The sequence below is a fragment of the Perna viridis genome, chromosome 15, assembly GCF_037379345.1.
Source record: "Perna viridis isolate PV_CMFRI_1.1 ecotype Kerala chromosome 15, ASM3737934v1, whole genome shotgun sequence".
Lineage (NCBI taxonomy): Eukaryota > Metazoa > Mollusca > Bivalvia > Mytilida > Mytilidae > Perna > Perna viridis.
In genome coordinates, this window is record NC_142459.1 from 10,893,541 (window position 1) to 10,911,798 (window position 18,258).

General features: G+C 32.5%; 1 protein-coding gene across 2 annotated transcripts; it reads right to left on the minus strand.

Annotated features, from left to right (window-relative positions):
• Positions 1-1,154: 1,154 nt before the first annotated feature.
• LOC148596909 (uncharacterized) lies at positions 1,155-16,636 on the minus strand. 2 transcript variants are annotated; one of them, XR_015919144.1, is made up of 14 exons: positions 16,525-16,636; positions 14,563-14,607; positions 13,755-13,828; positions 12,762-12,833; positions 12,297-12,411; positions 10,880-10,996; positions 9,189-9,305; positions 7,782-7,888; positions 6,421-6,514; positions 5,752-5,997; positions 4,888-4,970; positions 3,446-3,545; positions 2,443-2,707; positions 1,155-1,973 (listed from the first exon to the last, which is right to left on the minus strand). XR_015919144.1 is itself a non-coding variant. In XM_088563920.1 (13 exons), exons 1-13 carry the CDS (start codon positions 16,571-16,573, stop codon positions 2,496-2,498), a joined length of 1,431 nt encoding a protein of 476 aa, XP_088420046.1. In that variant the 5' UTR covers positions 16,574-16,636; the 3' UTR covers positions 2,424-2,495. The 2 variants fall into 2 exon arrangements, 1 of the variants encoding a protein (XP_088420046.1); XM_088563920.1 differs by lacking the exon at positions 1,155-1,973 and having other exon boundaries at positions 2,424-2,707.
• Positions 16,637-18,258: the final 1,622 nt, after the last annotated feature.

Genomic DNA, 18,258 nt, shown 5'->3' on the forward strand with positions numbered 1-18,258 from the left:
ATGAAAACAAAAACAAACGAATAAATGTCTAAACACATATACAAGTAAGAAAGGGGGCAACCAGAAAAGTACAGCAGTAAATTCAGTGTTCATTTCCTCTGCTAAAAAGGACAATAAATGTTCTATATTGAGACTATTGAAATATTGTATGAATCATTTGCTTTGCAACTCACTTCCAGAGGCAATGCAGTAGGTATTCACTAGAATCCCTACTATCAGGTTCATTTGCCTTGCAACCCTCTTTAATACATGTAGTTAGCTATAGGTTCAGACTAAATGCTCTAGGTCCATTCTCTTTTAGAGTATTTTCACATTTGTCCTTAGTAATTTGCATCATTATGAGAAACTATGAATTATTTTGTTGGTTTTCAATTCCTCTTTTTAATCCCAGATATCATTTCAATCTAGGGTCTTTACTATATCTTTCGTGTGTTATAAGAAGTTTGCATTTTTTTAAACGCCAAAATATATTTCTTAAATATTTTTTTGTGTATATAGTAAGTGAACCGTAAAGCATCGTCAAAAATGTTTTTTCGACCGTTTACTCCAAGGTCGCAACTTTTACTATCGCTAGTTTTAAAAAAAAAGCAATGACAATTCTATTTGGAATGGAGACATTTAATTGAGAATTATCATTTTTTAAGTACCAGAATGTTTATGTAATGTCCATACACGCGAGAGAAAAAAAATATATCCAACGCAACAAAGCCAACAAATAGATAAAAACAACGTTTTAACTCGGGGAAAAAATTACAGTATCGAAGACCATACATGACATGGGACGAAGCATAACTCAGATCACAGGCAATGCAATAGGTTTTCACTAGAATCCCTACTATATATGTATGGGGGAACAATGTGGAGTATACAACATTGCTTCGATTTATGTAAATCTGTTATCAGCCCTAATGCGGTTTTAAAACACCAATAATCACCACATAGTTATGTTATGTATGCAATTTATAGAAGTAAAAACAAAAACTACCGACTTAACCAAATTTTCAGCGTTTAGATTTAGGATAAATACATTGAAATCATTTTATAATTACAGTGAAAAAAAAACTATAAAAGCAGCACAGACACCTATGAAGGATTACGTTTCGTAAGAGTAAAAAAAACTGCTGGCTTGTATTGATTGAAGTGTTAAGCACAGATATGTATAAATTATTTATTTTTTTAAACTAAGGTTTAGACCTGTGATATATTTGTCTATTATTTTAATTACTTCATAAACATAAAAATTGTGTGTTACTTATACAAAATAACTAGAATCATATCTAATAATCAACATTAGTCATAAACCCTTAGGTGCTACGTCGATGAGCATCCGTAACTTATACTTCATCGATATTGAATTTTGGTAGAACAAAAGAAAATTGTCTTGTTCGACGTGTATATTGACCATGCTCCATGCATGCTCGTCGACTATTCCATATTTAACACGAAATTGTCTTTTGTGGTTTATTCCTTTCTAGGAACAATTGGCTAAATATAGACCAACAAGAAAGATCTTTTTGATTTGATAAGTAGTCTCCTGAGGATATGTTAACTTTATCCTCTTAAACAAAAATCGTTTCCCAAATGCACAAATAGTTTTATTTTCAATATAATATAATTCGTCTTGCCTATGTCAAATGTGTTTGAACTGAAGATCACACTAATAAATAAGAGTAAGAACAAAATTACTTAACACTTATCCGATCCATAATCGGTTCAAGTCCAAAATAAATCTGACAACTAAAATACTACTACATCGCAGTAGCTGGTACCGCAATAGTCTTGACTTGGTACAGACATTTTAATCTAAATGGTGGGTTAAATCTAGGTTTTACATCGCGTCAAATCTCCATCTTCCATTGGATTGTGAATATATTGGTGGTTGTTAAATAGTATTTGCTTGGTATAATCCATTTGGTAAAGCACTTTTTGAGACGTATTTCCGCATGTCCCTGATTCAGGAGTCTGCTTTGCATCTATTTATGACGTTCAAGGAAATAATTGTAATTAGAACTTGCTCTAACGTAGTGAATCGTTTGTGAAATACTCACAATATATTATCATAAAATATGAGAAAAAAAAACACACACATACTAAACAACTGGAGCGTTTCTCGCACTATTTAGAACAATGATTTGCTTGATTTGGCCCTTGTGTCATTCGTTTTTTGCTTTTGTTTTGTTTTGTTTTGTTTAGATTTCTTTTCTGTTTTACGAACTTTTTTTTATATAAAATTGATGTTGACATTTGAAATTTGATTGTTCTCTGTATTTGGTTTTAATAAACGCAGCTACATGAATCACTGTAACAGAATATCGATTTATATCTTACACTTTTGTATTTTTTCATCCAATTTTATAATGCTACCCACCATTAATCAGCCAAAACCGAGAATGCAGTATGCACTGCAATAATAGAAGCAAGGATAAAAAACATAATACATACATTTATTATTCGAAAAGAAAACTTGACGAATACTCCCAACTAGCTGGATTTTTTTATAAACCGCCTTCACAAAGTTGATAATGCAGTTCCTGGCATTTACGTATCCCCCATTGGTGACCATCCAGAACAAGACATCCGTGGTTCTGGTATGGATTATCCTTCCAGTTCGAACTATGTAAGTCAATCTTTTCAGTATGTGACCATCCCCAAAATTCATGTCCATAATAATGTGCAAAATATCCACGTAACCAAACTACGTCCGTATCTACAGAAGATAAATGTTTTCGTTTTAAACACTACGCGATAACCAACACCAAGTAACATTAAAAACATAAGCCATAATCCAGAGAAAGTAAAATTATCTGTGATGCGATGTACACTGGATCTAAACACGGTAAATTTTCTGCGATGCAAACTACAGCAGACATTAGCCAAAACTAAATATTCTGTATTGCTTTATAAAAAAATAAAGAATGTAGTAAACTATAACCACTTTTCAGCCAAAGTTTAAAAAGTGAACATGGAAACCCCACTTATAAATTAAAAAAAATGGTAAGTTGTATATTTGCGTATTTTTATTTTCATTATTACATGTTCCTTTTTATCAATACAAAATAATAATTCTGATATCATGAAACATCTGTGGTATATGTTTATGGTGTATCCAACTGCAACATGAAAACTGATCTATTCAACGGGTCATAGTTTTCCTTTCCTCGTTTGTCTATCCCGGACTTCATTTTTATGAGCATATCGGCGGGTGTTTCTAGAAAAGCAGAGGACGCTTACCCTACTGGTGCACCTGGTCCATGCACCCAGTTTTTAGTGGAGTCCGAGTTGCTCATTTGCTTTTGTTACTTTGTAAGTATGATTTTAGTTACTTTATGGTCTTTGTTGTGTATGTCTGTTTTCCATGTCTGGATTACATTCTTTTGATTGCCGCTGTAGCCTTGGTTCCCTTGATTACACTTTCTTTACCAATGATCTGATATAAATAACTTACAGTTCATTATGTCTCTGATAAAATGTGAAACAGCCATCTGTTCAGCGTCATTGTTAATAATTGTAAGACTGAAATCATCTCCAATAGCTTTGCATGGTTCCTGTTAACAAATTTAGGTATTTAAACCTATGATGTTTTGTAAATATAATTGGCCAATGCAAACTTGTACATGTCAAGAATCATACTAATAATATATTGGATAGTTAAACACGGATTCTTATATTTTTCAAATTAAATAAGAAAAAAATCAAAATGAAAGTCAGATGCCTCCATATACAATGTATCGTATGTTTATCCTACCGTTGCAATTGGTACATTGTCCTAGATTTAACTTGACTTCACTTATTTATATTTGTTTGTTAGTACGTGTTATTTGGTATTCTTTTTTATATGTGTTTGTTGTTTTCTTTTTTAGGTATTATCCTTGATTAATTTTCTTTGAAATACGTTTTTGGTTGCCTTAATTATCCTTTCATATTTTTGTCATTTTATATTTATTATTTTGCCTACGGATTTCATATGGTATAATTATTGTAAAGTATAGAAACATGTTATCAATTTATTCCTCGTCATAATATGAAATACGAAATAAAATTTCAATAAGAACCTTTGAACTGCTATGTACACTTCTTGAGACGTTTAGGTTTCTCGCACGCACGATACCTAAAGGCACGCTAAACGCTCACTACACGCACGATAAACGAACTTTTCTATCTTTTGTTTAAACGCACGATAGACAAGCGCTCACAGCGTGTATTTAAACGCACGATAGAGGAAAGATAAAACATTATACTATCAACATGTTATAATAGAAATATACAAATCAATTATAGCAAATAATATAAAAATAACAGTTGAATCGAGGAAATGATTAAAGTACAAAAATAAACGAACGTGTCTATCGTGGGTTTAAACAAACGCTCCCAGCGGGCGTTTAAACAAACGATTGTATCGTTTAAACTAACGCTTCTATCATGCGTTCATTGTGCGTTTAAACGAACGCAAAACGATGTATCAACGCACGATAAACGATGTACGATCGCTAAAATGGGAAGCGTGAACGTTTCAAGTGTATGTCGTATAGATTCCTGGGAATTCACGCCGTATAACTTATTAAATATATACACCAGTCCAACACTTAGTTGGTGTGTATTTCAAAAAAAAGAAGGGAATTTTACCCTCATACGTAACATTCAACGATCATTTCAAGAAAAATCAATGTTTCACTGCCGAACAAACATTTCGTGTTCCCTTTATGTTACCGAGACTGTCACCGAGTTTTACTAAAGAAAAAAACTTATTTTACCAATAACAATGAATGGCAATCTGTCTTTATCAGTTCTTAAATGGATGCAAAAATAAGTTGAGGACTTGTCCATTTCAAGTGTTCCTTTTACAAAACTGCTGTAATTTTTATTACTCTACATACGATTGATACTTACGTGATCATGTCTTCGTTTTATATCATTTAAAAAGTAATAGCAATGGCCGTCATACTGAAAAAAGTTACTACCGGTACAGTTTCCTGTAAGCGACATGAAAAAAAATCAGAGAAATGTTATACTTGTATGTAAATAACTAAAAAAGAATAATTTAAAAGAGTGTTTCATGTACAATTGATGACTATGTACAATAAAGATTTTTGCGAGGTAGGGCTTGTGTAGAACAACATAATTTTTTATCATCAACTACCCTACAATGCGCACGAAAAAGGCTACTAGTATTTAGAACTGTCATAAAAATAAGGTCATTAGCATTTGGCTTGCGTTACTCGTAAGATTATGGGACATGCACATAATATGATATGCTGCGTACGACAGTTTAATTCAACAATCAGATTTCTTTCAATGGCTGCCGTTGTAAAATAATGACTTTTTTTTCTTATTCATAAATGACATCACACTTTTAATTTTTCTACGCTTGTATGGAGTATTGAAAACAGCATACGTCGATTTTTTAACGGAACCTTTTTCTAATTATTGCGTATTGACTTCACACTTTTAACTTATCTACATACGTATGAAATATTGACATATTTCCATACGTTTCCATACGTTTATTATGCAACCATACCTGACATTACTGATGGATTGGGGTTATTTTGGAATTCATGAGATTCGCATGGATGTATATGGGGCTATCACAGTTCCTGTCATCCCATTTATTTCTATCCATGACCACACAATAAAGATGTAAATGTTTACCACCAGACGAGTGCAGTTGGATACCATAAAATAACTTTACAATTTAAACATATCTACAGATTGAGGAAAAAAAAACAAAAAATGTAAATACTATAACCATACCTGATGTGATTAATGGCCTAAGATTAACTTGGAATTCCCCTGATTCGCATAGATGTATATGGGGATCATTGCAGTTTCTATTGTCCCACATCCTTCCATTCATTACCATACAATAAGGATGTGTATGTCTACCACCAGATGTGCCCTCCCAGTGCGAACTATGTGGATTAATGACATCACCGTTTATCCAATTCCAGGTATGATTACTTACAGTGTATCTTCCACCAAGCCAAAATGTTCTCTTTTCTATCAAGATATATAAATTGTTAGGAATATTTATTGTGGAAAACCTATAAGGAGGTAGACCTGGTGTAAGGGACATAACTGCTCCAAACAGTGATATGTTTGCATCATATACAATTTCACGAAAGCATTTCAAGCTTCCCTTTGAAAAAGAATAAAATCAGACTAAGTCACTTTGATGCTTACATGAGATGGGTATACAATGGTGAATACAAACGTTCCAATTATTTTATATCAGTGAAAATACATTCATTTACACCAACTATAACCTCAGTTCATTGGTGTTATTTGTTTTTCTTTTACTTTTATAATGTTTGTTATTGCATATCAGTAAAAAAGATAAATCATTCTATTGATAAAACGTTAATCATCAGATGTTAAAAAATACAAAGTATTGAAAATAACTTGATGATTTAATGGTTGTACCGTGTAGTACTTCTCTGATTTGATGCAACATCGCATAGTGTTCACTGTTAGTGTCTATCACAGCTATTTTCATATTTCTTACTTTGCATGGATCCTGTATTGAATTAATTACAGTTTAACAAACTATATATATACTATGGTAATTAAAAACAGAAAAAAAACAATCATTATGATGAATATTAAACTACAAGAAAAATTCAAAACACGTGCTACACTGTGTTTTATGAACGATGCGTCATCAACGTCCTTTAGATGTAGAAAATAAAACCAGAACTATAAATGTCTAAAAAGGTATTCTTAGAATGAACGATATCGCAAGTGTGAAGGCGCTGTTTTGTCTTATGATACGTCGATGGATTCGATTTTATATTTATACATTCAATTAATCATTTTAATAACTTTGAAGTTGGTGTAGAAATCTATTAAGCCTTTCCAGAGGAAAATCTCAAATATTCACACATACCAACATGGCGGTGCACCATGAAACAATTATACACAGTCAGTCCACAACAGGTAGATGAAGTTTGTGTTAATGAAACAGTTTGAGGAAAAACATTGAGCTCCTTCCATCATATGCATAACTTAAAATCGTTTTATACTAAAAAGGTTCGCATCATGTTTAAAGAGTAACATGGGAACCAAGGTTATAGTGGTAATCAAAAGAATGTAATCCGGGGACAAAGACCAGACATGGAAAACAGACTAACACAACAAAGAACATAAAATAACTAAAATCATACATACAAAGTAACAAAACCAAATGAGCTACTTGGACTCCATTAAAAACTGGGATCATGGACCAGGTGTACTTTAAACAATTTAGAACAGCTAAAAATCTATGTATACAGAGGACGCTTACCCTACCAGTGCACCTGGTCCATGCTCCCAGTTTTAAGTGGAGTCCGAGTTGTTCATTAGCTTTTGTTGCACTGTATGGTTGGTATTCGTTGGTTTATGTTCTTTGTTGTGTGTCGGTTTTCCATGTCTCGTCTTTGTTCCTGGATTTCATTCTTTTGATCACCGCTATAACATTGATTCCCTTGATTATTCTTTGTAATGTTCTGTTATACGTGATATAAATAAAAAACTCATGTTTGTGTTCATTACAAAGTAAAGAAACCCTAAAAGTCTTTAAATGTAGAAATGGTATGGTTTACAAGAAGTAGTAATGCGGAAAAACTAAAAGAAACGACACTTAATCATTATGCAAAAGCAATTGAAACATTCGGAGTGATTTCATCAGTGTAGCTGAAGAATATATGACAGAAAAGTATACCAGATGAAATGACGGACAGACAAGTTCATTCCAGTACAGCAACATTATAATGAGTCTTGTGCTTGTGTATATTCTGAATACTTACAGTATTCACTGATTTATGCATTTTCCATTCTTGTATCTCACTAGATATATAGTAGCAGTGGTTATTCCAGGTGAAGTACTGTTGACCAATACATGTGGGCTTTTCAGCTGAAAACATTCAAAACAAGCCTATTCATTCTGCTTTACATGTATAAGAGCTTTAGTATAATATTCAAAAGGTACTTAAGAAAACCTCGAATCACACACAGTTGAAAAGGTTCGATACAATATCTTTTAAATACAGTGATTTATGTATCTTTGATGGGTAGAGTCTACACAAATGAACAAACATACATGATATTCTAAAAAAAAGACAGTTTATGTAAAAAAAGTAGCGTCCTTTTTGAATATATAAAACTGTATATTGGTTAATTCATTCATACCTCCATACATCATCGATACATGTTTTGTTCTCAATAAGTGAAACTACTATATAACATACTGACATTTAATGGTATGTTGCCAATGCTAATATTGAGTGAAAAACTTGATGTAAATTGTGTTGGCTTTCTCGATCAAGTATTAGTTCATACATGTATAAAGGTGATGACATGAGATGGTTAATGAAGGGTACTTACATGAGATGGTTATTGAAGGTGATTACATGAGATGGTTAATGAAGAGTTCTTACATGAGAAAGTTAATGAAGAATACTTACGTGAGATGGTAAATGAAGTTTAATAACATGAGATGGTTAATGAAGAATGATTACATGAGATGGTTAATGATGGTGATTATATGAGATGGTAATGAAGGTTAATAACATGAGCTGGTTAATGAAGAATGATTACATGAGATGGTTAATGAAGGGTGATACATGAAATTGTTAATGAATGTTGATTACATGACTATTTGTTTTGATACTTCGTTAAGAAGATTTAATAAAAGATATATTAAAATGAGAAAACTTAGCACTAATCAACAGTGTCATCAAAATACAGTGAAACTTATCTAAAACAATCTGAAAGGGTTCGGCTGAGACAGATTTTACTGTTACAGTTATCACATCCAACTTACGCGAACATTAGTTTCCTACTGAGTGTGAGTAATTACAACTTAATATGAGTTTAATTTTACTTTGTTGCCAAGAAAAATAAAAATTGCTATTAGTGACAGTTCTTCTTTCCCATTCCTGTTTCACCAACTATACATACCATCTTGGGAAAGGGCATAAACTGAACAAACATTAAACAAATACTGTAAATGTATAATTTTCGCCGTGTTCTAATTTTCGCTATTTTCACGGTGGACAGAAAACTGCGAAAAATAATCCCCGCAAAATTTATTTTAACACTAATCAACGATAAACAATTGTTTTAAACCGCAAAAAAATGATACCCACGAAAACGTTCAGTTGACAGAATCTGCAAAAAAAAAATACGTTTACAGTAATAAACGTGCAACTTACCTAACTCACAGTTAGTTCCTTTATAACCATTTGGACAAACACACAAATAGCTACCGCCTTGTTGTTGACAGGTACCTCCGTGAAGACATGGCGAGTTTGAACAAATATCGACGCCTACTGTATTGGAAGTAAAACATTTTATTAAAGCTATATATAAACGGAAGAAATGAACATCTTTAGTTAGTATCACAATGTCAATCAATCTTTACAGTTTACGTATAAACAAAGTAGCGTCCTTTTTGAATATACAAAATTGTATATTGGTTAATTCATTCATACCTCCATACATCATCGATACATGTTTTGTTCTCAATAAGTGAAACTACTATATAACACACTGACATTTAATGTTATGTTGCCAATGTTAATATTGAGTAAAAAACTTGATGTAAATTGTGTTGGCTTTCTCGATCAAGTATTAGTTCATACATGTATAAAGGTGATGACATGAGATGGTTAATGAAGGGTATTTACATGAGATGGTTATTGAAGGTGATTAAATGAGATGGTTAATGAAGAGTTCTTACATGGGATGGTTAATGAAGAGTTCTTACATGGGATGGTTAATGAAGAATACTTACGTGAGATGGTAAATGGAGGTGATTATATGAGATGGTTAATGAAGTTTAATAACATGAGATGGTTAATGAAGAATGATTACATGAGATGGTTAATGAAGGGTGATACATGAAATTGTTAATGAAGGTTGACTACATGGCTATTTGTTTTGATACTTCGTTATGAAGATTTAATAAAAAATATATTAAAATGAGAAAACTTAGCACTAATCAACAGTGTCATCAAAATACTGTGAAACTTATCTAAAAAAAATCTGAAAGGGTTCGGCTGAGACAGGTTTTACTGTTACAGTTTTCACATCCAACTTACGCGAACATTAGTTTCCTACTGAGTGTGAGTAATTACAACTTAATATGAGTTTAATTTTACTTTGTTGCCAAGAAAAATAAAAATTGCTATTAGTGACAGTTCTTCTTTCCCATTAACACCGTTAATCATCCTATAAATACGTAAATATCCAAAATATATCCCAAACCTGGTAATGTCAAATCCCTTTTGTTGAAAGGAATACATAGGAAAAATTGCAGCATATGTTTTCATTTGTTTTAAAACATATTGAAACATATGTTTAGGACCAGTATGGTAAAAATATGTTTTAATGCTGTTAAAAATACCTGAACTCATACTCTTTTAATACGTGTAATCCTTTTTAAAAACAAAACACCAGATGAATGTATTCAATTGTTTCCATTAACAAATTCATTAGTCTGAAACAAATATGTTTCATAGTGGTCCTAACCATATGAAAAACATAGGATAAACATATGTTTTCTAGATGTTTTCAAAACGCATGAACAACATATGTTGCAATTGTTCCTGAATATGACGACCACTTTCCTCTTTCACCAACTATACATACCATCTTGGGAAAGGGCATAAACTGTACAAACATTAAACAAATACTGTAAATGTATAATTTTCGCCGTGTTCTAATTTTCGCTATTTTCACGGTGGACAGAAAACTGCGAAAAATAATCCCCGCAAAATTTATTTTAACACTAATCAACGATAAACAATTGTTTTAAACCGCAAAAAAATGATATCCACGAAAACGTTTAGTTGACAGAATCTGCAAAAAAAAATACGTTTACAGTAATAAACGTGCAACTTACCTAACTCACAGTTAGTTCCTTTATAACCATTTGGACAAACACACAAATAGCTACCGCCTTGTTGTTGACAGGTACCTCCGTGAAGACATGGCGAGTTTGAACAAATATCGACGCCTACTGTATTGGAAGTAAAACATTTTATTAAAGCTATATATAAACGGAAGAAATGAACATCTTTAGTTAGTATCACAATGTCAATCAATGTCCTCCACAGACATTTTACAGCTTCCTGATTTACTCCAATAGCTAAAAGGCGTTGAATTATAGTGAATATACATCCTGGGTAATTAGTCCTCTGAAAAGAGGATAAATAAAATACATATGGAAGAGTATACTTTTCTTTACAATTATGGCCATTGAATCGTTATTTTAGAAATAAAGTTCAAAGTCTCCTTCTATTGTATTACTGTTATGTCTTGACATTTATGACGCATTGTTTCGTCCCAAGCGATAACGGATGATTTATATTTACATAAATATCCCCCTGGTACAATCATAATAAAATGAGTTTCCATGATATATTTCGATTCTCAAAGGGCTAGGTTCCTGGCGTCGATTTCACAAAAAGTCATAACTGTAAAGATTTTCGTAAGTAATGACGTCACATCCAAACAAACTTTCTGACGTCATAACTTACCATCAATTTTACACTTACGACTTTTTTTCTGAAATCCACGCCTGAAGCATACATATTGAACAAAATGTCGACCGTCTTGGAAAGACGTTTTGTTGTGATGACGGTAAAGTTGCATTAATCTTTTCTATGACATCGAAAAAAGTTAGCCATAGGTATTTTGGATGCGGTTTTGGAAAAAGGATAAAAAAATAAAAATTGTCAAGTACTTTAACCTATCGAGTGTTACATCCCGTGCAGGTCCGGGAGTTCAAAGAATAGGCCTGCAGCATTGCAGCAGCGCTAAGCTTGTCGTAAAAGGCGACTAAATAGTGCTCAGATCCCTAGCCGGGGGCAAGGGCGCTCTGCCAGCAGAGCAACTGGAATGTGTGCCCCAGGTGGTTGAATGGGGTACCCCTGGCGTGTTACATGCTATAATACAGAAAACCTGACCGCAAACCATAGTGGCGCACCGTGTTGGGAAAGATGCCACGTTCCTTGCACGTTAAAGAACCCTACAGTGGTATTCTCCCGGAGTAGAATTGCCCGACCCTACCCACCTCTCCCTATTTCCAGTGGCAATCAAAATTTGTCGACCCCCATTGTCCTTATGTCCCATCCTTTTTCATTTCATCATCATTTCAATTTCATTTTATCATCAATTTCATGTTCATCGTCTGAAAATAGTTGAAATATTGCTGCTCGGACGTTAAACCCCAACAAAAAAACCAACAAATATCGAGTGTTAGACTAAAAATATGAGTTTTAAATTAGGAAAAAAGGTATGAATTGTCTACAACTTACTTGAATTATCACAAAGAGCCATGTTACAGTTGGCAACTTCACAACATTGTGAACACTTTGTTATTGAACTGCGTTTTCCAAAAATCAATCCACTTCGCAATGAATCACCACAGATCTTGATTAAAAAAACAATAACTTAATGTGTGTATACAAATGCTCATATTAATATTAATATTAGAGGGCTCATGAAAGCTGTGTACTGCGTTTTTCACTAGTTTTCATTACAAATAATACTTATAGAAATAAAGAAGCAGTTTTAAGTCATAGTTTTGATCTATAGTTTCTAAAGAATTGTTTCTTACTGCTTACGAAAAATCTCAGTGGTTGACAAGTTTTCGACTTCTCCTTATAGGCATGGTAGACAAATGATCGCCCATAAAGTATTACCCATATAATTTTCTTAAAAATTAGACAATTTGTTCATTTGACATTAGTTATAAAGAATGATTCAGTTGATTTCTTTACTTGTTTAGAAATGCATCCGGATTTGTACATAGTGGTACCATCTTCAGTCACCAATCTTTCTCTGTAACACACCTGGATCGTAAAATCACACATTCCAGTGACAAACACGGCAGATTTTGTAAAGGTTTTAGGCTATTCTTATTATGAAGCATAAACAAATAAGCTTCTTTGAAAGATTTTTGAGAACGTCATGTTATTTTTATATGATGTTATGTGATCATTAAATACGCAGAATCAGGTATAAAGTGACATGTAATGAAAAAAAGTAGATCCTATGATATGTTAAGCATATATATTTTTGTTTCCCTTTTATATTTGCGTTTCTAAACAATATTAAACACATTTTTGTCAGAGAGAACCTGATCTTTTTTTATTCGAACATAAGTGACTCAGAATATAATTGCAAAGGTCCCTACAAATCAACCAAGTTGATAAAATATCCAGAACTGGTTTCCTTTTACTTACAGTTTTCGTTGCTTTTTATACATTTAATCTCATTCTCACCACGTTTGTTATTGCAAACTAGCACTTATTTTTTGATACAACATGTTTTGCGATCTTTAATAGCCAAAACATATTTCAGATTTTTTTTTTTGCATATGCAAACAACTGCCTCTGCCTTCCCAGGAGGCCTTCTGGAACGCATACTCAAGGTTCGAAGCAATATCTAACAAGGATACTTAAAGTTTATCATGGTGACATATCGACAAGAAGGGTGTGTATTGACATTTTAGTTCCGGAGTTTCCATAGGTTCATTTTGTGACTGCTAAACATTATTTAGAAAACACATAATATTTCCCTTCTATTTCAACTACATTGAAACCTGTCTTAAACCTTAGCCTGTTAGATTTTGACGGTTTGATTATTTACAAGTATTTGGATTAACACATTCAACTGATAAAAGGAACTAAAGAGTGTGTCTGGTTCACAAATGTTTTTGGACTTTATATGGTTTGATGTAGACATGTTTTACTTAAGCAGCATAATCGTACCTCGGTGTCATTGCATTCATCAATTTGATAGCAACCATCGTCATGTGGGTCAGTACAATTGTAGCATGTTATGCCTATCAAAGAAAGACAACTGACGGATTTTCAATTATAATGTAAAGTTTGTTAATTTACATTGAGAACCAAATGCTTCATTTGATGTTATAATTGAAAACATATTTTCAAATAGTTCAGCATTTGATGCCTGATATATTGTTCTTGAAGCAGGAATCCAATGACCGGAAAACAATTAGTATTGGATTAACAATTTTTGTACTTAGATTGACATTTTAAAAAATAGTTTATTTGTGTGTTTGTTTGTTTGCTTTTTGTTGTTTGGGTTTGTGTTTTTGTGTTATTATTTATTTTATTTTATTTTTGCGGTCACAATTTTCAATGTATTGTAATTGACATATTGACGACTGGTTCTGATCAAATTGATAACACGGAAAGTTATGTCGAAAAGTCACCTGACACCGTATTTCAAAGGGAATGTCGTTAATATTTATTTTTGATGATTTATTTTCTTTAAGAACGTAGACCTATGGTAAGGGAAATAACTCTTTAAATCAATGACATGTTTGTATCATATTCAATTTTACCAAAGCCTATCAAGCGTTTATTTGATACAGGATGAAATCAATCCAAGTAACGTTGATGCTTATACTAAATTGATGCTAAATACTTGACACAGACGTTCCAATGATTTATAAGAGTTATGTCCCTTACGCTAGATCTACCTCCTTAAGAAATGAAAAACGTAATGTGTTTGAATTACTGAAATGGTAGACGACAAATATTACATATTTACCAGCATCAATGTGTGGTAGAGATGCCAGAACACTAATCAGAAATGCTGAAATGTCCAAAAAAAAATTTGAACCAATAAACTTAGCAGTTGTACAAACTTGTACAAACGAATTGTTAAATACACTGTGACATTTTTTTTGTAAAAAGGGTAACGAGTGTTTAACAAATTTCTCATATATATTTCATTTTAGTTTTACATAACCTGAAGTTAATCTATGATGGATGGAAATTCTATTTTGTCTAATTAAAACTTTATAACCCTTAAGAAAGAATGTAAAACACACCAAAAAAAAAAAACAAAACAAAACAAAACAAAACAAAACAAAAAAAAACAAACAAACAAAAAAACAAATACAAAAACAAAAACAGAAATTTCATCACATTAAATAACATCTCTCGTTTAGCACAGAAATTTCAAGAGTTTTATTGGCCTTCAAATTGAATAACCACACATAATTTTTGGTTATGCTTACAAAATCAAACCGCTTAAAGGAGACGTGACACAAAAAAATATATTTTTGTTTAAATTTTGGTTCATTTGAATCACTACTACTAATAATTGTAATCAAAGCGCCATTTTTAGTCATTTACTTCACTTTATCCCTACGAATCATAATTAGCCATATGGTCAATTGACCGTGCTACGTCATTGGTTCTCAAATTATAGATCGAATGATTGAAATACGCGAGGCTTCTGCTTTTGTTGCATTCTTTCTATAACTGAAAGTGAAAATATTTGAAGTGTTGGTTTGCCAACGAATATATACTTACAGTTGTATCAATTTAAGGCACTTGAAGAAAATGGTAACACTATCATAAATATGGGACTATTACAAGTATAATGACTAGACTATCCATATTGGGAAGATTACATCTGCTCCAAGATTACAAAGAAATATTTCATTATGTTTTGTCGTGGAAAAAATGTACTTTTTACATAAAGTACAAGATAAATTAAATTAACATTTTACGATTTAAACTGTTCCGATCATGATCTTCAATGAAAATATTAATTTCTCATTTTTTTACGGAAAGTAATTCCTGGTAAGTGTACTAGTACAGAGGATAACACGAACCTGTTAATTATTTTATTGGTTTTTGATAAGTTTATTTAATAACCAATAAGGGTTTCGTCCTAAGGCTTCCTCGTGTTGTAAATTGTTTTTGATAAAAGCAAATTTAATTGATCTATAAACATGTTGTCCGATAAACAAGAAAAAAACAACAACAAAACAAAACAACAAATTCAAGTATATTTCCATTATTATCGAAGACTTACACTTGCATGTCAACCGCAAGCCGATACACGTGTCACTGGTAGCAGAACAATGTTAAGATAGAAGAAGCGGCCCACGCTATCTCTTTGTCATCTTTAGGTCTACTGGGCTAGTTTATTAATATAACCAGCGGCAAAGAATGAGCAATACATAGAGTGTCATTTTTTTTAGTTGTTCCTTCCTGTTTATGTCCTAAAAATTGTGTTCAAAGTAGTTGTGTATTCTTCACGGGAATGAATGCATAACGAACAAGGAGAGCTAATAGAAAACGAGAAGACCCTACGCGATTAATACACGGACCAGTGGACCTCTCTTATTTTCGAAGATGTATTATTTTGTTGGGTCACGTGTATACATTTTCAATGTACATAAATGGAGATTGAGAACCAATTACATAGCATTTCCATGTATGGTAAGTGTACGTTACTTCCGGTCTCCATTTATGCATATTAATTAGGTCATCTTGAAAACACAAATAAGTCATTATTACTTTTCTAAGTCAATGCTTATAAGAACAAATTTGGTGAACTCGTAACTAAACATACAATGGTTTTATTAATATAAACGTTCATAAAAATGATTCCTTTGTATGACGTCTCCTTTAATTAAGTTATTGAATCTTATTATTCTTATATCACTTAAAGATTCGTTTTATTGCACACAGAGAAAAAAAGTTATTTAAATACCTAACTTGTATATTTTCCATATCGTTGGTGTTCCTGCCATGTTACACATGCGTAATGTACGTAGACTGTTGTAGTTAACAAGAGTCTACATTCTACCTAACCTTATCGAAGGTGTACGCAGTGAACAATGATGATCGACCTTAACTTAGTGTTATGTCCAGGTTTTGTCGCAATTTGTTCGTGACGATAAACTAATCCATAGGCAGGATCTATTCCAATGTCCCCTTTGGGTTAGCAATCAGTTATAGAACCGCCAGAGTTTTGTGTTTTTGTATCTGTTGTTGGTGATTTGAATTATGTTTGTTTTTGTTTGTTTTGTGTTTATTTTATTTTTTCAAAACACGATGACTACATGGTCAAAGAATATTTGTAACTTAAAATGGCAAAAAAGGGAATTTTTACCCTTGACCTAAATATGATACTAATAATGATAATTAAAACAGTAATTATCATCATCAATTATCAACTCATTCAAACAGAATACCATATTTATTCAGTGGACTAGTTTACAATCTGGCCATGTATACAAACGTCTCAGAATGTGACTTTGTACACGATGTATGGTAGTATGGGACAGCTCATCTAGGTGTCACAACAAACGTCTAAGAATATGACGACTCTATTCACTACACTGCTCCATCGGATCAAATTAAAACAGGGAAGATAATGTACCCTTATAAAAGTGTCTGAAAAATTCCAAACGATTTTATTTAGAACTGTCAAATGTGCAATGCATATCTTTGGTCCTTCCATCCACGGGACTATCTATAAACATGGTGTGGCTGTATTTGTATAATGTTACAAATCATCTATTGTCTTACTTGATACCATCAGAGGTTGTCCTATTCAGTTACATCATGTGCACATATACGCGCTCTAGATTTACGTACGAGGAAGTATCACTCGGTTAACGAAATCTATATTATTATATAGCCAAGTTCGCCGAGTGGTCTGGAGCGTTCAAGTTGTCCGAGTGGTCTAGAGTGTTAGAGTTAGTGCAGGCGGTGTTGCCATTGATGTCAGAGAAGAGAACGGGTTCCAATCCCGCTGACGGAGCGACCAAAATTGCAACATCGCATTATTTCTAGAGTTAGGGTGTATTTTAGACGATTATATATATCAGGCATCGCCTCAAAAATTGCAAAGAAACTATTTCTAATAAAAAAAAGTCACTGTAATTGTATTGAAATAAGTATATCAGTATATCTTTTGTTGTTTCTGAGGCCATTCGTTGCTGTTTTGCAAAGTCAGATATTATGATTTTCATATAACTGATACCTTGAATTTAAAATGATATATTGCGATTTTTGCGTAATTTTAATTTTGGTCAGATAGATATTTTTTTCGGCTGATTTGATGATATCATGTTGAATAAAACAATAAGATTACCACTATCTAAAATTTATGTCTGTATATGTTGCGTTATTTTATGTCCTTGATGATCGGTTTGGTTGATTTTTTTTTTGGTTTTGTTTTTGGTTTTGTTTTTTTGTTTTTTTGTTTTTGTTGGTTTTGTTTTTTTTCCCTGAATAAAGTTAATTTGTTACCTTCTTAATATCACATTTTATTGTGAATCCATGGAATGGTGCTTGCTAACTGTAGATGCATGGAATAAATAAACAGGTACACATCATTCTTCTTAGACTTTCACCTTCAAATGTTTTTCAAGAAAAGTAGTGGACGGATGCTTACATGTACCCTACCGGTGCAGCTGATCCATGTTCCCAGTTTTTA